Raw genomic sequence first — 22,753 nt, forward strand, 5'->3', positions numbered from 1 at the left:
AAGAATTGGTTTGGTTACGAAACTTTGGCACGGGAAGAAGTTATAAGATAAAAATTGGCACGCCGGCATGTTTGAGTTGGACACCCCTGGACTAAATTGTAGCTCGGTACAAAGTGAATAGTGAAATATGTTCAGTAAATTAAAGTGGCATAGCTGGCGTTTAAGGTAAAAAGGCGTTTAAACTAACAGATGAAAATGTTTTTCTTTATACGACTCTTTTTGGTTTAAATTATCGATTTATCTTATTTTAAAAATGCTTTATGTTTTTCATTACATTTGATTTTATCTCTTCAATATTGTCTTTAATACTATGACAACATCTTTTTAATTAAGTCAAATCGTTGAAGATATTGTTTGGGTGTTTACCGAATGAAATGGAATCGCTTGGTTAATTTCAATTTTAGTTTTTACACACTCCGAACCTCTTTTTCATGTCAAAAACTGTTAGCAAAGTTTATCAATTTGTTTCATGCACACGAAACGTTATATTTGTCGTTGTTAACAACAACTGGTTTCTTTCAGCAATAAAGGTCCAACAAATTTTTAAAGCTTAATAATGTTAATTTGCAAACCCTAGCGGAAAGAGCTACACCGCGAATGGAACAAATGTGCGTCACGTCATAATCGACTTCATTTTTTTTATAGGATCTGTAATGCCAAACGAGAAGACATTTCTTCACCCTCATGTAAACATCTTGCATGAAGTGTTTGGAAAACTAACGAGCAATGACACGCTTTATATGACCATACGTCACGATATAAGTCAGGGGTTCTTAATCTGGGGTCAATGGACCCGTGAATTAGTTTTAAGGGGGTCCATGAAGGCCTAATTGAAATATTACTTTATCTTAAAAAAGTAATCAATTTTTCAAAGAAAACGGTTTAATTAAAAATAGTACGGTTTTGCATTTGTTTTTGACTCCTTTCCACTTTCAAATTTTTAGGACCGAAATCAACAAATTTATGAAGTTTACTTGTATTGTGACGTCAATTTATTACGTCATATCTGAAAAGTTTTTGCCTACCGTTGGCCACGCGAAGCCGAAAAAACATTTAGGGGTCCGCGGTAAAAAGTCTAGAACCCCTGATTTAAGCGAATAGTCCCAAACAAGGGCTTTGTCCCGATTTTTAGTCACCCAACATTTCCCATACCGCTCTACCAACTGCGACGGTCCCGGCTTGACCGGAGGTCGTGGGTTCGAACCTCACTGCAGGCCAGTTATTTTTCTGGCTTGCTCTGCTTGCATCATAGATCGACAGATTCGGCGAGTCTGCGATGGCTTTTCGGTGTACTATTGATACGGAAGCGGTAATCGTTGGTCATAAAGCAACTTCCGAGGGGCTAGATCACAGATGTTATTAAACACATATGTTTGTGTGTGTGTGTCTTTCATTAATCGTGTATACTTTCTCAGGCGAGCGCGCCTGGCTTTCCAGCCCTGTGTTCGAGGCCACGACGACGACAAACCGCTGCAATTTCTTCTTCTACCTCCACATGACAACACAGAACGAAGGTGGTGGAGTGAACATTTACTACCGCACAGAGGACAAGGGCGTACTTACAAGGCTCTGGTCCAGGAGCGCCGAAACCAATGACTACTTTTCCCGGTTGGTCCTAGTGTTTAAAGATCTAAGGTTAAATGATTGCGGATTAAATGATTAAGGCAAAAACAACTTACTTACAGAAACAGCGAACGTCGTGGTAAGAGCCAATCTTAGGTAGCGTAGGCTTATCTTTCGGGCTGAACTTGCGCCATATTCTCACAAAACTTTTATTTAGTTAGGGTTGGAACGCCGACCTGGTGATATATTAGCCTTGGCCGGGATTTGATCGAAGCTGATACCTGACGCCAAGTGGTGTATTGGTACTCGTCCGATATTAGGGTGGTATCGGTGCCGATCTGATACCAAATTATCAAGGAATTGTAGCCGTGATTCGCGATCACCTGTAGTTTTTCTACCTTGAAAAGTACTAGTGTTCCTCGAGAGATTGCTTGTCAAGTGTGCCGCGAAACTTTTTGTAATTTTGGAAAATAAGTTATTTGTATTACCAATAGTCATGCAACCAAGCGATTTAAACTTAAATACGCACTATCCTTTGTAAATTAATAATATTGAGCCATTTACATGTAGTTCGTGTGTTAAGGGCGATGGAAAGTTACCTTATTGTTATAGTTAAAAGTGTTCCGCGAAATATTTAAGATTTTTTAAGTGTGCTGGAAGCTAAACAAATTTAGGAAACACTGACTTAAATTAAACAAATGGTGAAATTGATTAAACAACAAGCTATTTCCAACAGGTACGGCATCGATTTGAACAAACGCTTCGACACGCGCTGGCAGCTCGTAATTGAAGCGGTTGTGGGCGGGCAGGAGTATGGTGACATCACAATCGACGACCTGGTGTTCCGCTTCGAATGCGTGGTGGCCCAGGACCAGAACCTGCCGGCCGGAACCACTCCCCCAACCACCCCCAGCCCCTGTGCAGGCGACGAGTATGTGTGTGACGATCGGTCGTGTGTTCATGAAAGCAAACAGTGAGTTTTATTTTACTTTTTAATACAGTTGTACAGTTGTTCTTTCGGCAAAATTGTATTAAAGTGTCGGGCAATCTTCTTAAACATATATGTTTTTGCCTTTGGGTGAAATTATATTGCCCTGAAAAAGATTGCGCAAATAGGTTTTCGAAACGTTGGCACCTTAATACAATACAAACATGAAAGCAAACAGTGGGTTTTCTTGTACTTTTAATAAGTAGCCTAAAGCAAAATTAGTAAACTAACAGTGACGGTTATGTTTGACTCTTATATAGACGGAGTTAAAATAAAATTAACGGTGGGTAATATAAAAAAAAGTTAGTAATAAGACCAAATTAGGACTAAAACTTAAGCAGAATTGTACATAAAGCACCATAACAGGACTAAAACAACCTCTTAAATAACCCAAAACCCTACCTTAACTTCAATATTCACTTCTCCAAAAATCCCAACCCTGAAACTTTGGTTATCTAAAGGATCTTGACAACTTTGCACAAGTGTAAATGTGTTGGCCTAATCATATACAAATGATTGAAAATGGTTGTTGTTTTGTTCTTTCAAAAGTGCTCTTTAATGCCAACAAACAGGGATTGCATGACTTCACAAAATATTAGCTTTTGGTTTGGTGATATGAATTTGTAAAGGTGTTAAATTTTGGCGAATATTGTAGTAACCTAAGCTCTAAAATGTAGCATATACCAGTGCTTCTTAAACTTTTTTAGTTTTGTTCATCACTAGCATCTATCTCCAGATTTCATTCACCCTTGTCTCGTGATATGATAGAACTATCTCGTCTATATAACAGCACAAAATGACTTGGGTTGTTTCGATTTTTTTAAGATCAAATCAAGCTAAGTTTTACCATTGCAAATGTACAATTTCTCGAGTCCAGAGATTTCAGCTTTACTGCAGAGCTATCATCCATTTCTGACTGTTCACCCTTATTCATCCTTTTGGTTGGTTCACTCCTGCAAAAAATTTTTCACCCTGGGGTGAACCATTCACCTGTTCAAGAAATACTGGCATATACGTACAACTGTTCAACAAAGACTAACTTCCATTTCACAAAAAAATAAATTCTCCTAGGTGTGATTGGACGCCGGATTGCGCGGACTCGTCGGATGAGCTCTACTGTGGTGAGTGCGACTTCGAGGACTCGATTTGTGGATGGAGGGACATCAGCTCCGGACACTGGAAGTGGAACCGGGACAACGCTACCATAGTAACCGATCCAAACGGACCGACCACTGATGGGAGCCTGAATCCAAAGGGATTGTAAGTGTTCGTTCTTATTAGGGCATTTCTTATTAGGAAGGGATTGTAAGTGGTTATTCTTATTCGGGATATCCGACAATATCGTGAATTTTGATTGTTTTCATTCCTAGTTTGATCTGATAAAGCACAGTTGTGCGAAAACTTCAAGATTTCAAAACAATTTGTCTTTATATAGTGCCACCAGGTTATCCTATTTAGAAATAGACCAATACGTACATTTCCACTACAAAAGGTATTTTTTAGAAATAGCATATTTACAATTAAATTAACTAAGTTTTCCTGGTCTAAAGCAAGTTTTTGTCAACAACACGAATAACATCACATTTGCATTATAAATTACATGAATTTTTGTTTTTTTTACAATAGTACTGACTTTGGACTGCATTTTTTTTAAATATCAGGTATCGTTATCGGAATGTTATCCGAGTATCGTAATTGTTTCACTTTTTTACCGCGTTGGCCAATATTTGACCAAAAATTGTCGACTCAAATATTGCATGGTTTTGTCAAGCTCAAATTTAAAAACGTTTCGTTAATCAGAATCAAAAATGTTGTTATAAAACTAATTGCAGTCAACTGTTAAAGCTTAATATGCTACACCCCACAAATACATGGTACAGTTAAATGGTTATTTTATTCTAAGATATTTTTTTTGGGTGAAGCCTAAGTTAGACCACGTTATCTTAATGCTGCTGATATTAATTTACAAATCAGTTAAATAGACTCAGTCGCATTTGACAGTAGGTTTTCGCTGAACAAAGATATTGGAGATTTTGTAGGCAAATTTGAAATCGTGCGTTGTTTAGAACAGTGATTTTTCCGTGCAATATTGTCAGGTTTTTCGCAAGGAATTCACTAAATCGACTAATTTTCAATCAAACACCATAAGAAAATTGTATGGTTTACCATAATCGACTTAAATACCTTCATTTTATGAAAGTAACTGATATCCACTATCACCAGTATGAATTTATTTTCCATCGGTAATATCAAATTTGTGCCCTTCCAAACATGGGGCAGATATCGCACTTAAACAATGAGGGTGATAACATTTTTCTTGTGTTGTCTAGTTTATAATTATTTATAAAATTTTGTTTGTTGTTCCGTGTTGTCCAGTTTTGGTATAAAAGATTAAAAAAAACACTGGTTTAGATAATATACTTGGACCAAACAAAAAAAACAAATCATGTTGTTACAGCTTCATGCACGCTGATGAAACACAGAGCACATTCCTGGCCCAAGCCGAGCTTATGAGTCCACCGTACGGTCAGACCGGCCTGGCTTGTACCATGTACTTCAAGTACTGGCTAGGAGGAACAGACAACTCGGGTATCACCATGATTCAGGTAGATACCACCAGACCTGGGCAAACTATCTTTTTTAAGATTAATTATTTTATAACGTCACGATTTGACTAACTCCAAATCATCCCTAAAGACAACTGGCGGCCATGAGAAAAATAATGACTATCATTGCGGTCGTCAAGAGCAAAAGGTCGGGCACCCCTGGTTTAAACCAAATCATTTAAGGATGTTTTTTGTTCAAGTGTCACAGTGTCGAAACTAAATATAAATATACCAAAGAATATAATCCGACCCGCGGCTCATTTACAATAACACTTTTCAAGCAAAAATAGGCCTTAACATTTTTTTTCTTGCTACAAGTGTATTTTAGTGAATACATTACTCTATTAAGGTATCCTTATCTGTTCCCACTATAACAAGCTTGTCAAAACAAGAATATTTAAAGATTGTTTTAAAAGGACACGTTGTACTATGTGTATTCCTCACACGTTGTACTATGTGTATTCCTCACACGTTGTACTATGTGTATTCCTTACACGTTGTACTATGTGTATTCCTCACACGTTGTACTATGTGTATTCCTCATACGTTGTACTATGTGTATTCCTCACACGTTGTACTATGTGTATTTCAGATCCCCGTTTTGTCACGGTCCTCCAAGAGATTTTCTGTTTCTTATTCGTCCCGCTGTCAAATATAATTTCCCACCCCTGCACTAGATTGACATTGTATATTTACGAACGTTGCTTTAACTTGCTTTAATGCTTTTCTAGGTCGGTCCATTCCGCCCCGACGCCACTCGCGACTTCCAAATCTCCTGGATACGAATTTCCAACCAAGATAACAAATGGCTGCAAGGCGTCGCCCCCATCGGTAAAAATGAATTGGCCACTAAACGTTTATAAACAAGATATTCTCTCGTCCTTGCAAGTAAAAGACGACAATGATTTAATTTGAAGCCAAAAAGTACAATGTTTAAAGCTCAACAAGCAGACTTTCTACAGTTAAAAAAGTGTTTTTTAGTTCTAAAAATCTTCCTTACCAAATCGCCTAAAGCTTTTCAGAGATGACATTTTTTCAGAGGTGGTCACAAATTCACGTCATAACTGCACATATAAAAAAGTAGTTTTAGGAAACGCGAGGTTATCGATCGAAGAAGTGCTTAAAATTGCCACTAAAATCGTAGTTGAAATTCATACGTGTGGCAAAAAAAGAACATTTCACTGTGTATCTGCATATATTTTTTACCTGAACGCCATTCTGAAAGATTTAGGCTTACTTTTAGCACTCATGGTATTTCAACTGTTAACCTACAGGTTATAATAAACACTTTCCACGCAGGCGACCGCGATGCCGGTTTCCACGTGAAGATAGTCGGTATGCCTTGCTTCCGCGGGTTCGACTGCAACGACCACGGGATTGACGATGTCTACTTTGAGTACTGCCATCCCGGTGACATTCCACCTTTCTACGACCAGGTAAAAACAAATAGGGTTTTTCTACGAGCGAAATGCTGTTCGTATCATAGTTTTGATGATTTTTATTTTCAGTTTTTATTTATTTTGGCAATGATAATGTTGTTTGACAGTTTGTTTTTGAGTTATCGTACTTTGTGGACTCATTTTATTGGTTTAACAATTTCTACTTGAATGCCAAACTTACACTTACCAGCAATTTTTAGGGAAAAAACACCACTTTTACAACTTGAAGTTAGTCTGTCACGCCAAAATCGGTCCGGCCGGATCGATTTTGGTCGTAATCAAGCGCCAAAACAGGTCCGGTCGGATCGATTTTAGCGTTGGAACAGCCGCTAAAACAGGTCTGGCTAGGGTTAAGGTTAGGGTTAAGCCGGACCACTTTTGGCCTAGCTGGACCTGTTTTAGCGGCTGTTCCAACGCCAAAATTAACCCGACCGGATCAGTTTTGGCCCCGGACCAAATTTCGCGTTACAGGTCCACCAAAAGACATTTAGCTAAATTTGTATGATGTCATATGTAGTTCAGAATATTTACTATATTACTTGATGTATAAACATGCTGTTGCTGCAAGGCATAGTAAACTAAAACGAAGCTTTTCCGGCACTTAATTATTATATCCAACGTTTAGCCTACCTATGTAGGATGCCTTTAACAGGGAATACAACAACACAACGCAAAGTCAAACGATTTTTGACACATTGTGTGGTGTTAAGCTTGGTGTTTGCGTGGTGTTGAACTTTGGTGTTTCCCTGATGAAGGCATCAAGCATAGGTAGCCCAAACACTGGATAAAAAAACGTGCCAGAAGAACTTCTTTCTAGTGTTACTTGATCTAACCTATGTTGCTTTGTTTCTTCTCAGCTTGATTGCGACTTCGAAAGCGGAACGTGCGGTTGGTTTAATTACCAGCATGACGACTTTGACTGGAAACGAAAGTATGGAACCGACGATACCCTTAACACAGGACCAAGATACGACCACACGTTGGGTAAGGACAAATTGCTTTGGAGAAAATTACTGCTTGCTGGATGTACATGAAATAGAATTTAAGCTTTTCAAAAATGTTTTGAGGCATGTTACGCTTTCGAAAAATATATCTTGGATTTGTTTGGAAATGTAACTAGGCTATATTATAATGCTTGTATTTTTTATTGCAATTTATGCATTTGCAAATTTTGTTAAAAGTTTGCAAAGAGTTATTTAGTGTAGCTTTGGTAAGGTACTGAAATAAAGGCATTGTATTTATTAATTATTTTAAAGTTAATTGATTTGTATTTTGAATCTAATTTTTTTATGTATGGTGCTTACCAAAATTCTAAAAACCTGTTTGTCGGAAGAACAATTCTATAATTTTAAAAATGCCTGGCAGCAACAGCATATTCAATAAGTATCTTAATTTGTTTCTGTTGTTTTTTTAATTGCAGGCAAGGGAGAGAAGGGCATGTACATGTTCATTAACGCCGAGAGTCGCCTCCAATCTGATCTGAGGGCTTCACTCATTACAATGAACCAGACTGCAATGCCTGGTGCTGGAAAGTGCATCACATTCTGGTAAGGACTGGTCGTGTGAAAATGAAATCTTTCAAAAGATCTCACAAGTTAAAGTATGAGCGTGATAATGAATACACCTATAGCAGCGCTTTTTAAACCCCACTTCTCGTTTGAATATTTCCCAACTGTTGGTCTTATTCGACAAATCGCAGGTACGATTTATTATCGTCAAAATGATCTTTAACAAACATATTTGAACGCTTTACAAAATGATCTTTAACAGATATTTTGTTAAACGCTTTAGGTCTAAATATCTCATTATAAGGTCGAATGACAACAATCGATAGTATTTTGGCCGATACCAAGCTTTAAATGATCTCACAAGGCAAAGCAATAGCATTATTACAAAATACACTACGCAGAGCAGAGCTTTTTAAACACCTCTGCTCTTTTGAAATTTTTTTAACTGTTGGTCTTATTCGACGAATCCCAGGTACCACATGTTCGGGCCCAGCATCGGCACACTGCGCTTGTACATGATCAAACACGGGAAAGAAGGACCTGAGGGAGACTGGAAAGTTATCTGGGCGCAGACCGGACAGCAGGGAAACAGGTTTGTACTCACGGCAGTGTTGAAAACAATCCATTTGGTACCAGTCAAGTCATTTGTAAATTAACTAAACTTTAAGTCAAGTATTATATAAATAAGAACTTAAGTCCCAGTCCAAGTTGTCGGTTGTCCACTTCAAGTTCGATTTAAGTAGTTGACATAAAAATAAAACGCTTACCAACAAATATTGGCATCATCCAATTGAAATAAATAATAATAAAAACGCAGCATGTTGCGAACAAACTGTTATACCTGTAAAAACTGTGATAAATACCCGCGATGTGGTAAAATGGTAAATTAAACGCTTAGTTTTAAACTAGGTCATTTGACTCTATGACTTAAGTCCAAGTCAAGTCATTTGTCCAACAGACTTGAGTCAAGCTAAGCCATTCAAAAACAGCGACTTAAGTGTACTTAAGTAAAATCAGCACGAAAACCGCATTTAGGTAAAACGTTAAAAATCAGTTTAGGCCTACCTGTTTAAAATCAATTTCTTTCACATGGGGACACTATGCACGGATCTGTTATGTTACTTGATAATCAATTGCAAAGCTAAAAAGGTCGAGTAAATCGACATCATCTTGATTAAGAAGTTTCGATACGAGCTTGTATCATCTCCAGTTAAACTGAGAAGCATTTCAAGCATCACTTATAAGAGGTGGGACGTAATTGTTATCAGTCTGAGTTTCGAAAGTAGAGGCATAATACTCGTATCGAAACGTCTTAATCAAAATGCTGTCGATTTACTCGAACTTTTTGGCTTTGCAATTTATTTTCAAGCAAAATTCTTTCACACTTGTCGTACTTTTGGAATATTTGCGGATCAAACACCTTTGGAAAGGCATTTTGGGTTTGAAGATGTCAAATCCATGCAATGTTCTTTCATTGAACTCTTTTTCGGTTTCTTTTAACGCGTTTTGTTGCTAGATGGAAATTCGCCCAGATCCATCAATGGTCGTCCACATTTGAGTGGCAACTTAAGATAGAGGCCTCCAGAGATGGATATGATGGTGACATCGCTATTGACGATGTACAGCTGTATACAGGTGCAAAAAATCTACAATTGCTGAATTTTTTAAAAATTCAATTTTTAATTTTATTGAATAAAAAAAGAAAATACTTTAATTCAGTCTATTTTATTTTTGTTTTATTTTTTTGATTTTCACTTAGGTGTATTTTAACTATAAAGTGAAACGAATTTCTCTTAACAGGTTGCAATATAAATGCTTGCTATATTCTATCTTTTAAAATTTTTAACTTATTTAAATACCAAACTTTAAATAAGTTAAGTTGTATATATTTTTTTAAGTTTATTGACCTAAAGTTCGGTATATTTTAGCTATAAAGCTGTTTTTACAATTTTGACTATAGTTGAAATATGAATGCTTGCTTAATAACTGTACCTTTTAAGATTGGTATTTCTATTTAAATAAAGATATTTGAATTAGTAGGTTCTTCAATATATGTTTTTCATTTGGTGTATTTTACCTATAAAGGTTATTTTACGATTTCCCCCAACAGGTTGAAATATAAATGCGTGCTAAATAACTGTACGTTTTTAATATTGAAATACCTAAAGTAGGGGTTAAACTGTTTTTAATGCGGACTTATCAAAACGTTTTTAGTTCGCATGTATCAGGGTCAGCAATAAATTTTAAAGCTGACGTGATTAAATTAAAATACTACGGAAATCTGCTGTTTTCGGTTCAGAAAGTGTCAAAGTCTAAACACATTCAAGGAAAAGGACATAAATGGTTGTTTTTTTAATTAAACCTTTAATTAATAAGGCATTCCATTTTTTAAATAATCAAGTATGATTTTAAGAACGCCTTCATAATCCCCCTAAAAGGTCCACGGACCCCAGTTTAAGAACCCTTGGCCGAAACTCCAGTTTAAGAACCCGTGACCAAAAGCGTTTGTTTTAAATGCACCGTGAAGCGTTGGTTTCATATTATATTTTTAACCCTTTCCGGTAGTTGTTTCCTTAAACCTGTCGTTGCATTTTTGTCAGGTCAATGCACGGAACCGGAGAATGAGTGCTCCTTCGAAGCGCAAACGAAGTGTATGTGGACAAACGACGAAACTGGCGACTACAGCTGGTACGTGTCGCCCGCGGCAGGATCTGGCGACTTTAAACCAGACTACGACCACACAACGAGGACCGACGCTGGCTTTTATCTGCTCAGCGATGCTTGGAACAACCCAACAGAAGGTAAAATGTTCTTTTATATATGTGATTTTAGATGGGTACGCTATGCACCTGTCTGAAATGTAACTTGATAATGAATTGCAAAGCCAAAAAGACATCATTTTGATTAAGACTTTGATTAAGAAAGACTTCGATACGAGCTTGTACTAAGCATCACTTAGTTACTGTTCAGTAATTGTTCTCTTATATATGTAAATTTTAGATGGGTACACTATGCACGTGTCGGAAATGTAACTTGACGATGAATTGCAAAGCCAAAGAGTTAATGTCACAATAACTGAAGATGATACAAGCTCGTATCGAAACGTCTTAATCTCGACCCTGTTCTTTTTTTTTTTTGACTTTTTATGTATATTTATAAAAAAGAAATTTTTGGATATTTTTGAAAAAGAAAATTTTAATCTATACGATTTTGGTATAAACAAAATGGTTCCTCTTATCTTTTACGCGTATTTTTTCGTTCAAATTTAAGCAATAATTATTTTCAAAACGATCAGCTTTCCTGTAATTCCAGATGAAACTAATTGGAAATAAGAATAAAAGTTTATAAAACTTGCATTTTTACTACTGGCGTACCTACTTAAATACTTAATGCGACACAGCACATAATTTTTACGTGTTTGTTACTTTGTTGCTTAAATGTTAGTTAATAATAATGCAATAATTTCCCGGTCTACAAATAAACTGTTACTTCGCTACCCACTTAAAATAGCTTCATGACCCATCAATGCGACCCACTGGTTGGGAATCACTGCTTTAGTGCATTAAACAACATGCAATTTTTCGGCTTGGAGAGGTGATTGGTTACCAGTTCTAAATACATTAAAATTTTATACGATATAGGTTTGAAGGCTCGCATTATCACCCACATTTACCCCGAGTCCGACGCTGACTGCGTGCAGTTCTGGTTCTACATGTACGGAGAGAACGAGCACACTCCTGGCACCTTGAACGTCTATATGAAGCTGGACACCTCCTACAGCCAGATCCTGCTGTGGTCTACCTCAGGCAACCACGTATGTTGTTTCGCCTCTCTATACTTTTAATTTGCGAAAAGCAAATCAATGGATTGTCTATTTAAGAAACTTCTTTATTATTTCTAACTTTATTTGCAAAAACCGCCCAAAGCAAATTGTTCTAAAATTCGATTTTATTTGTAAACCTGAAAACATAGAATTTACGGGGTTGATATTCGAATCAAGTTTTTTCCAAAAAATGGGTTGAATATATAATTTAAAAAAAAAATATTAATAATAAGGTAGTAGTTATTAGCGTTTGTTTTTTAGCTTAAATACAACACACAATACCAAGACTTTAACACACAATACCAAGACCAAGTTTTTTTTCACCTTTCGGATTCAATCAAATTCTTTTATTCTAAAGAAAATTCTGAATATATGAAATATAAAAAAGCTGTCTTCTGTACTCTTCTAATTTGTCTCATCAAACCACTGTGCTGCTTATAGGGCGACAGATGGGAATTATAAAAATCCTGTAATGGAAACATATAGAAAAACCTGTAATTTTCTGTAGTCTTACAACTTGTATTAAACAACTGTTTTGTTCTTAGGGCGACAGATGGGAGTTCGGGCGGGTCACAGCCGCCACCGATGAACCCTTCTCGATAGTTTTCGAGACGGTTCAAGGGTCAGCTGGCGAGCCCTACTCGATCGCACTTGATGACGTCAAGATCACCCCCGGAGCTTGCCCCCCTAAGGGTTACTGCGACTTTGAGAACGACTTGTGTGGATGGCATAACAGCAGAGGACAAGGTACGAAGAAATAAAAGTTAAAAGAATAAAAAGAATTATTAAAAGGTTTTATTAAAGCACAAAGGTCTTACACTACACACTTTTTAAATTGCACTAGGTTAGGACAATAAAAGTTATTTAAGCTTATAGCTTTAAGAACAGTGCTATTTTTAAAGCTAAAGAAAAAAAAATAATCTAATATTTGGTAAATGACAATAAAGTTGCAAAATTTAAACCACATTTAAAATGGCAAAATTGGTAACTACAGTAATGACCTAAAACTGCACAAAAAAGATAGGTTTTAGGTTTATGAAAACCCGTAAGTCTTAAATGTTGGTTTTAAAAGCCGTAATAAATAAAAAAATATTTTATCATATCTGTTAACCAACTTTTATTTCTCCTTAAATCCTCCTTCTATTATCTGTTATGCCTATGTTGCTATTGTGGCAATGTAACAGACATTTTTCAGATATATAAATCATTTTATTCGCAGGCGATGACTTTGACTGGATATGGAGTAGTGGCGCGACACCCAGCTCCTACACAGGTCCCGAGTTCGACCACACGTTGGGAAATGAAGATGGACATTACCTCTACGTCGAATCAACGTCCCTTGACAGCGCCGGAAGAACTGCGTGGCTCGAATCGGAACTGTAAGTTTTGTTTTAAAAAATGTTTTGAAGCAGTGCTTTTTAACCGGGTGTAATGTACACCCAAGGGTGTACCACATTGATGGTGTGTTCTGAGGTGTACAAGATACTGCATTACAATAAGCCTATGGTCATGTATCATTGTAAAAAAACAAGTTTATTACCAGACTGATTGAAGTGTACAATACATGGCACAACATGTATTTTAGCGTACGTAACTTGTAAGATACTTTATTCTATTTGTGACATCATGACCTAATATTTCTCTTTATAATTTGTTGTGAGGTACTTACTCGGTCTTTATAACGGTTAACACAGTTCTTTATGCACTACAACAGGGTATGTTTATATAAGTAGTGCATTGCGTAGACTGAGGTATTCAAGTTCTTCAGTAAACGTAAAACTGTGTACTGTTCCAAAAAAAGTGGACAAGCACTGTTTTAAAGGTCGGTATCATCTAGAAAAGCCATTTGTCTTTGTTTGATTGTACCGGACAGAAACTTATATCAAATAGCAAGTGGTACAACATTGGTTATGCTCGTTCGATGCTCGAGTAACATCGGTGCCTATCCCATACCAAATTATTCTGTACATTTTAGCCGTGGTTTGCTATCCAACGCACAGCTTTTTACTTTTGCAAATTTTTTATTTCATTTTGTAAATTTTTTAGATAATATCACATTAAAAAATGAGAAAACTTTTTATGCATATTGGACTATTATAATGACGTTATTTGGTATCCGATCGGACGGCCAAACATTTGCCAACAATATATCTTGTATCGCTTTTGGAATAAATTACCGGCGTCCCTACAGTATAAGACTTCGCTACAGTGATGAGTAAACTGTGATTTCTCTTTGGTATTTATATCTTTCTTTTCAATAGGCTGCCATGATTTGTTTTATTAAGTAGATGTGAATGTCATTAAATTAAAATCGAATTTGCGTTGCACGTTAAATACAAAAATTATATGCACTATAGTAAACAAAAATAAATTTAAAATTGCTTAAAATATATTGTAGATCATTTAAAATTGCCTAAAAAAATTATTAAATAATACGTCTAATGGCTTCAAATTTATAATGTTAGTATATTTCCAACACTTTGTGTTTAGGTTCGACCCAACACCAGGAACCTGCGTGAAGTTCTACTACCACATGCGCGGAATTTCAACAGGAATTCTTAACGTACAAGTTTGGACCGAATTTGGAATGAGCGTGGTCTGGAGTAAGTAATGTCAAAATAGATGTTCTATTTTGTGACAATGTAGGTATTTTCAGAATTTTTTCTGGATCTATTCCTGTCTTATAAAATGACTGAAGTTTGACAAAAGTTTTGAAAATACATGCTTTGAGTTAAAGTTAGTTAACACCTATTTATACTTATTATAAAACTTAAAAACACAGTGGTACTGAATCTTCTATTTTATTGTTACCAAAAGTTGATGTCTACTGAAGTTTTTGTCAGTCAGTAATTGGTAAACACAATTACGGTTATAACAATTCACTTCCTTTGGAGCATAATGGTTGGAGGTGATAGTAAGACGTAATAAGAATAACTAGGGCCATACAGAAATATAGGTATCATTTTGAACGTTTCATTTTCAACATCAGATGTTGAAAAATAAATAAAAGTTATTCGAAACGTTCAAAATAATGCCTATACTTCTGTATGGACTTTGATCTTCTTATTAATTCAGTTCCTCAATTAGAATAAATACAATTAAATAAATCAACAAAACATAAATATAAACTTATGCAGCAACAAAACTACTCGCTAACACAGTTACTTTTCACGTTCGTTTTTTAATTTCAGCAAAGAGTGGCGACCAAGGCGACGTATGGTTGCCGGGACAGGTCGACATTGACGTCACAATCCCGCATCGCGTCATCTTCGAGGTTGTTCGAAGCACGGTCGTCGACGCGTCGGACATCGCAATTGATGACGTCACAATCAGCTGGGGAACCACCTGCAACGGTAATATTTGAAATTTTTTTCATAGTACGTAATTTGAGTTGATCCGACATTTGTCCTTCAATCAGTTCCAGCTTCGAAGCTATAGCTGTATGTCAGTTCATACTGGTTCAATTTAACCATGCATTGACTGGTCATATCGCCCCTGTAGTAAGTTGTTTTAAATATTTTTGTGTATTTTTTTGTGTAAATCATTAAAAAGAAAACAGTTCCCCCACCACCATCACACACACACACACACACTTTTAAATGACTGACTTGGCTTTTCTTTGTGTAATCAGTAAAACAGTTCTTCTTTCCCCGTTTCTGCTATCAGTGTAACATAAAAGCTCCATTTCCCCCTCACCAGGCCAAGTACTCGTCACGACCGCTGCCCCAACCACGGCGGGACCGCCCCTAGTTAGCGAAGTCCCCGACAACTGTACTTTCGAAACCAACGACTGTGGTTGGGTGAATGAGGTGGATTCCCAGCAGGTGTGGATAAGACAACACGGGGGTTCTTCTTCCGACGGGGTCAACCCCAGCCTGGGACCAGCATTTGACCAGACTACCGGAGCAGCAGGTATTGTGATTTTTTTTTTTTTTTTTTAAATATGCTGCAAAGTGTTACAGGAAAGTGTCTCAAATGTAACGTTTAAATTTTTATATTTTGTGTTATTATTTTATTGGTATTTATTTATTTTTATCTTTTTTAAAATTATAATATGTTTTATTTATTTATTTTTATTTATTTTCTTTTTTTATTTATTTCTTAAGTAACAGAATAAAATAAAGTGGGGTCTGATTTTTAGTTTATATCTTTGAATTCAATAACAGTTTTGTTATACATGTAGTGGACCACTTAAATTAGTCCTCGTAGCTCCAGTTTAAGAACCAGCGTTTTTTTACGTTGTTTTACCAGGCAATGGGACGCACGGCGCTTTTGGGACCATATGCAAAATAGGCTTAGACATACCAAAAACTTAACGCAGACATTTACTAAATTAAAATAGGCAAAAAATCCAGTTTAAGTTGAGATGGTCTTTTATGAGAATTTGCATTATGTTCCCCATATTGTTCCTGATTTCATTCGGCGGTAACAAAGATTGTTCCGAAAAAATCGAATATCACTTATCGTTATGCGGTGTCTTCTATCAGGTGTCTACCACTTTGACATCCAGTCTGCGGGCTACACGGACGGAAACTTCGCCGTGATGAAAGTGGACGGAGTCGATTACGCGCCCAACCGAAGAGGACACAACATTGTGATCATCGACATTGTCACCCAGCAAATAACCTCGACCTTTTTCGACACCTATTATGACACGGCGACGGTGAGCGTTTTTTTACAAAATGGCGGCGCTACGTATAGGCTTTGGAAAATTTTTAAGGCTTTGCGGGAATCGGGTGGGTGTTTTCCCGCGAACCTTGGTTTACGTTTTGTCTTTTGTAATTGATCGATGAAGTCGGAATATGTGTTTGGAGTTTCATGCATCATTGATAACAAAGAACTTTTCGATGACTTTTACTTTGCGTTGTAATACTTTTTTGTTTTAACCTGTCTGCATTTTCAAAAAAAGAAAAAAAAACAGTTTTTCTTTAAGCGTTTAAGCAGCTTAAATACATTGTTTACACTTTTTGGATTTTTATGTTATCTTTAGATGATTCTTTAAACACTTAATCAATATTATTATATACTGTTGCAGAACAAACTGAAGCAAACATGTTGCCAATAGTTTTTTTAAGTAATCGTTAACATCTGGGGCAATGGCAGAATATTTTCATACTAATTTTTCGTAAGGCAGAGATAAGTACGCGGACAGAGATTCAAACATTCACTCTGTAAGTGAACTAACCTGAACAACATTTGCTTCGCGTTTAGTCCAATCGTAAATTTGCGCCTAGAACAGTTTGACCATCGCCTAAGATTAACCCAGGGGTCGGGAACCTTTTTACTTAAGCCATAAAAGCTGAATACTTTTGATTGAAATTACATGAGCGCCATATAACATTGTTCAAAATTTAGTTTAGGTTGTCACAAATAATGATTTAAATAGGACTGTTCTACATATTACATATTAGGGGCGGAAAATAATTGCTACCGGTTTTTTAAATAAGTAAAACATACAGTTAGAAAGGGGTCATGGCCGTGTGTGGTTTTATTCAAATCTTGCTAGAACACTGGTTCTCAACCTTTTTTTCTTTCGTGGCCCATTTAAGTTGGAAAAAAATTCTGTGGCCCAATAATTTTTATGAAAGAAAAAACTGTAAAATAGGTTTAGAACAAAACACAGCAGAACTTGCGGCTGTACAATAAATTTACATTTCTTTTTAATTCCTCCACAAGCCATTATTCTTGTAAAATTAAATTTAGTGACACAAATGAAACCAAATCTATCTTTTGTAAAAATGGTCTGTGGCCCACTTCAAATGTTCTTATGGCCCACTGGTTGAGAACCGCTGTGCTAGAATAAGAGCTTAGATTTATTACAAAATTCCTTCATCAAAAGAGCCATATGGCATCACTAAAAGAGCCGTATATGGCTCGCGAGACATTGGTTCCCGACCTCTGCATAAACCGCATCACAAGTCTAATAATAAACAAATGGTTAATTTCAGGTGAACAAAATGATCGAATACTTGGACGGCGTCCCGTACGAATCGATCATCGCCATTACGGTGATGGACTCAACCATGGGAGAGCACTTCGACGACGACGCTTACGCCTTTATGGAGACCTTGGGCGCCGGGACGGGAGACTGTCCTATCAGAATCAGTAAGTGGCTTTCGTTATATCAAATTCCCCGTACAATTCTGTGTATTGAACACGGGAGATCAATGTTTTCGTGCTTTGTGTAGCAATGTCTGTGTTTTTTTTCTGACTAAGAGTGACGTTTCTGCAGACATTTATCTGATTTTTACTTTCAACAGTTTCTTTGAAAAAATGATTGCTTTTCAAATATACATTAAAAATTGTTGAATTAAAAAAAAACGCTTTTGCATTACTTGTGTATGTAGACTTCATTGCTCTTTTACATTTTTTGATTGGAAACAGCAGATTTTTGAAGTCCATGTATGCGGTTAAAAAGTTTTAGAACCCCTGCTTTACAAACAGATAGGCGCTTTAACAACTCCTGCTTTACACACAGATATGCGCTTTAACAACTCCTGCTTTACACACAGATAGGCGCTTTAACAACTCCTGCTTTACACACAGATATGCGCGACACTTTGGCAATGTTGACTCAGAAGGTTCGAGAAACCAGCAACCTTCCTCTGTGGTTCGACTGTAAATATTTGCCAGTCGGTAACGGGCCAGTCGCCATCGCTCAAGTAGCAGAAGCAGGTTTGTGCTATTGCTTTATGATTTGTTTAAACTAACACTACTAAAGTGCTGATTTACATTTCAATAACCTTGATCTGGTGACCTAATCCAGAATGTTTATATTTTAAGCCTATTAAGCAATCTATATTTAAGCAAACCACATCAAGTCATTACCGAGACTTAATATATAAAATAGTGTGTATTCGATAACGTTTGGGAAATAGATAGTCGTAATTACAACGATATGCATATTGCATATATCCTATAGAATGTGGACATTATAACGTCATACCTAAGCGACTCAAAAAAATACACTGAAAATGACGTCATACCTGTTATGTGCAACTTCATAGAGTGAGATAAAAGTAAAGCATACAACATGAACAATTTAGACGTTTGTTGCTCTTCGTAGCACCAAAACACACAAAGTTAACACGTAAACACGGTTCTTGAGCCAAATTCTACCTCAAGAACTTTGGCGAAAAACCATTTTGTTTTTCTTAAAAATCCTTGAGATTTAAGAACATTCTCTCTCAGGTTACTACATGCACGCAAAAATGTCGCAAGCACCAGACCAGAGCGTCAGACGCCTTTGGACGAGTAGGATGTACCCACCCACCTCAGACAACGGTCTCTGCTGGTCTTTCTACTACCACATCTTCGGGTCAGGGGTTGGCGAACTGCAAGCGACTGTGATCAGCGCAAGTGGAGGAGAAACTGTTGTAAGTTGACTTTTTTTAAGGTACAGCTGAATTTTAGAATTTAATGTCCGAATCGGCTTTTCCAACGAAGCTACTATTGTAGATTTATTGACAAAACGAGTCACGAGCTAAGCGCAGCACTGTAAACCAGAACCCGTTATATATATTGTGTATACACATATATATATATATAATATATATAGAGCCTTGCCGATTAGAACCTGGTGTATGGTCCTCGCGTTTTCTGCATAGGCAAACACAGCAGATCGTCTCTAAAACAGTGTTCGGAAAATGCCAAACTAACGCAATTTGTTCACGCGGTTTTCATGAATATTAGACTAATGTTCTGTTTATAAAATCTATGTTCCGCATTTAAGGTTTATGATACCAAAATGCTTGACAGTCGCACTTTTCTTTTATCAAAACTGTTAATAAAAATTTATCACGGCCGCAAAGAAATTACAAAGTATCGGGAAATGTTACGCATTAAGCAACTAAAAACATAGGACATAGCCTCGTGCTCAGTTTGTGAGAGTACGCGATCTTTTTTATATTAGAACTGTTAGTGGAAAGCACGAGATTGACGACCTGTGCTTTAAATAAGCCAGATAACATATTCGACAAAAATACGGTTCCAGTCCTAAATTTGCTCAGAAAAACTCAAAAAACGCGTAGAAAACCTCCGCTCAAGTTTCGTTCCTCTGTTAATAAGTACCTAACGCCGGATACCGAGGCAATTTAGGACTAAACCCTTTAGGCGTCGCAAACTATTGGTCGGAGTGAACTATTAAATAGCTTCACGTGTTGAAATCACTGAAAATCGCCACATACGCTCAAATCGATATATATGCTGCACTGCAAACGTTTGGTGATATGAGTGGTGCGATTATGTATAGTAAGTTACAAAGGGCAAATTCGAAAAACAGCGAGAAAGCAATACACAAACCAATGGAACGACCATATGTATATATTGTATATGACTTTACAAAATTTGGTTCCCGCCCTAAATTTGCTCACAAATACTTAAAAATCGCGTCACAACCTTTCCTTAAGTTTTGTTTCCTCTCAGTTGTGGAAACGCACCAGCGGCGCCGATGACCTCTGGTATGGGGTCAACTTGCACGTGACCAGCGCCACGTCAGGCTTCCGACTCAGTTTCAGCGCGCTTCGGTTCACCGGCTGGGGAGGGGACATTTCGATCGATGACGTCACGTTTAGGGACGGTTTCTGCCCCGAACTGAACGACCGCTGCGATTTCGAACAAAGCTTGTGCAATTGGAAGAATGACAGGAGAGGAGATTATCAATGGAAGCGACTCAACGACGGTGAGTTGGAAGTTGTGCAAAAATGTTTGAAGAAATAATAACAACACTACTATTAGTTTTTTGTTAATATCGGGATCTTCGACATTTCTAGTTGTTGATTTTTTATCCTAAACGACTTACCAACAGTATATTTTGCCACAGTCGTTCACTATGTACTGTTGGATTTTTAAGTTTTTCGTATAGTGTTAGTTGTACAGGGACCTGCCGTATAAATTACTGTATTTTTGGTATGTGGGCAAAATTTTAGTACACATCTTTATTCTTTTGTTACAATTGCTTTTTATATGGGCTTTGGCTGAAGATTTTCAAAACATATATGGTAGTTACACTAAGAATATCACCTGTTTCGTTTCAACTATACACCATTATATGAATTAAACTAATTGTTTTCACCGAACTGCGTTTTGCAAAGGGTTGTTAAGAGAAATCCCAATAACATATTAAGAAAAAAATCCGAAATATTTCTAGAAAACATGTGAATTTTGGAAAAGATTATTTTTTAAAAAGGTAAAATTTACCTCTTTGCGTTAAAACCAACTCACTTGTTAATAAATGGATGTCAAACTTAGTAAAATAGCGAAGGCATAAAGTTCGAATCGTACCCAAGAAATGGTGTACCATATCTGGTTGCCTTTAATATATCGATAAATTTTCAATATATCGATAAAAAATACTTGACCGGAATCTTAGTTTATATGTTATGGCCACGCAGGAAACATAGCCGAAGGAACAGGGCCATCTAACGACCACACAACAGACGCCAAAGGTTACTTCGTGTCAGCCAACCCGAATGACGCAGATGAAGGTGCAAAGGCAAGACTGGTCTCGGGGACCTACAGAAGTGGAGAACCGAACTACTGCGTGTTCCCATTCGAATTCGACGTAAGTGTATTTCTTTAAAAGCAAGCTAAATCAGTGATCCTCAATTGGTCCTGCTTAGCTTGATGTAACCTTATTTTGTTACTTGCGTACTTTCCAATCGTGCTGTAATATTCCCATTTTCACAAAAGTACGCCGAGAGTTTTTGTTTATGGGCAAGCTAATTTAGTGATCTGTACTCGTTGTGCCGTGATGTAACCTGATTTTTTACTTGCGCTCTTTTCAAATGTGCTGTAATGATGCCACTATCACAAACGTAAGCCTAGTTAGGCATTCCTATCAAAAAAAGTTTAAAGTTTATCTGAAATATTACTTTTCCTATAACCAATAATAGTTCAGGTCAACTTTGAATTTTTCTTAAAATACTCAACACTTCTTTAAATCTGTGTTACCAGTACATCGTTTAAAAAACTCGTATTTTGTACATATTTCAAAAACTAGCTTAACTGGCCAACATTTCGGCAACCTATGTAAGTTGCCTTCGACGAAGGCGATCTGTTACTGAAGTCTTTATCAGTGTACAGGATTTTATTAATAACACAAAGGCTTACACAAGTGGATTCATTTCCTACATTGAATGGATACAAAACAATGTTATTGAAACAAAATCAGCACCAGTGTAAGTTAAACATCATCGCCAAACACTCACGAGTAACTGACAATATGAGCTCTTACAGCGACAAAGTAGTAACACCAACTGCTGTAAGGACAACTGCAATGTCAAGGCACCATGTGCCAGTGTTGTAATGACTTAAGTCAATGACTTGGATTAAGTGCACTTAAGTCACTGTTTTTAAATGACTTGACTTGACTTAAGTCATTTGGGCAAAATGACTTGACTTGACTTAAGTTTTTTGAAAAAATGACTTGAATTGAAATAAAACATTTCTTTAAGCATTTTTTTAAATTTTTGCACAAAAAACAAATTGCTTGCTATATATTCCGTTTTCCTTATTTTTTAGTTCAGTTATTGTTCATGATCATGCGAGTTTAAAAATTCTAATAGTTTAATGTTTTATTTTTATGACAAGGACATGACATGAAGTTGACTTGCTCTAATTATGACTTGACTGGGACTTGACTTGCGCAACTAATGACTTGGACTGGGACTTAATTTATTTTAAAATGACTTGTTTACAACACTGCCATGTGTTCAGTGACGTTTGACCGTTTGACCGCAAGTAATGGAATGCTTACAAAATTAAATAGGTCATAAAACACTTACATAAAACTTAGCAAACTCACTGTTAATCTTAACATAAGGCAT

General features: G+C 36.6%; 1 protein-coding gene across 1 annotated transcript in view; it reads left to right on the plus strand.

Moving 5' to 3' along the window:
* The window catches only part of LOC146170234 (MAM and LDL-receptor class A domain-containing protein 1-like), a 116,598-nt gene that overhangs the window by 33,663 nt on the left and 60,182 nt on the right, over positions 1-22,753 (plus strand). The window contains exons 30-52 of the mRNA XM_083387969.1: positions 1,416-1,608; positions 2,300-2,536; positions 3,623-3,811; positions 5,010-5,157; positions 5,889-5,988; positions 6,457-6,593; positions 7,454-7,580; positions 8,017-8,143; positions 8,577-8,696; positions 9,621-9,739; positions 10,705-10,905; positions 11,746-11,918; positions 12,473-12,674; positions 13,147-13,306; positions 14,418-14,530; positions 15,119-15,280; positions 15,627-15,839; positions 16,415-16,590; positions 17,876-18,032; positions 18,474-18,602; positions 19,119-19,300; positions 20,352-20,607; positions 21,320-21,489. Of these exons, the coding sequence (XP_083244095.1) occupies positions 1,416-1,608; positions 2,300-2,536; positions 3,623-3,811; positions 5,010-5,157; positions 5,889-5,988; positions 6,457-6,593; positions 7,454-7,580; positions 8,017-8,143; positions 8,577-8,696; positions 9,621-9,739; positions 10,705-10,905; positions 11,746-11,918; positions 12,473-12,674; positions 13,147-13,306; positions 14,418-14,530; positions 15,119-15,280; positions 15,627-15,839; positions 16,415-16,590; positions 17,876-18,032; positions 18,474-18,602; positions 19,119-19,300; positions 20,352-20,607; positions 21,320-21,489 (3,791 nt within the window). The remainder of the gene's footprint in view (positions 1-1,415; positions 1,609-2,299; positions 2,537-3,622; positions 3,812-5,009; positions 5,158-5,888; positions 5,989-6,456; positions 6,594-7,453; positions 7,581-8,016; positions 8,144-8,576; positions 8,697-9,620; positions 9,740-10,704; positions 10,906-11,745; positions 11,919-12,472; positions 12,675-13,146; positions 13,307-14,417; positions 14,531-15,118; positions 15,281-15,626; positions 15,840-16,414; positions 16,591-17,875; positions 18,033-18,473; positions 18,603-19,118; positions 19,301-20,351; positions 20,608-21,319; positions 21,490-22,753) is intronic.

This window comes from Ascidiella aspersa, chromosome 1, assembly GCF_963924565.1.
Source record: "Ascidiella aspersa chromosome 1, kaAscAspe10.2, whole genome shotgun sequence".
NCBI lineage: Eukaryota > Metazoa > Chordata > Ascidiacea > Phlebobranchia > Ascidiidae > Ascidiella > Ascidiella aspersa.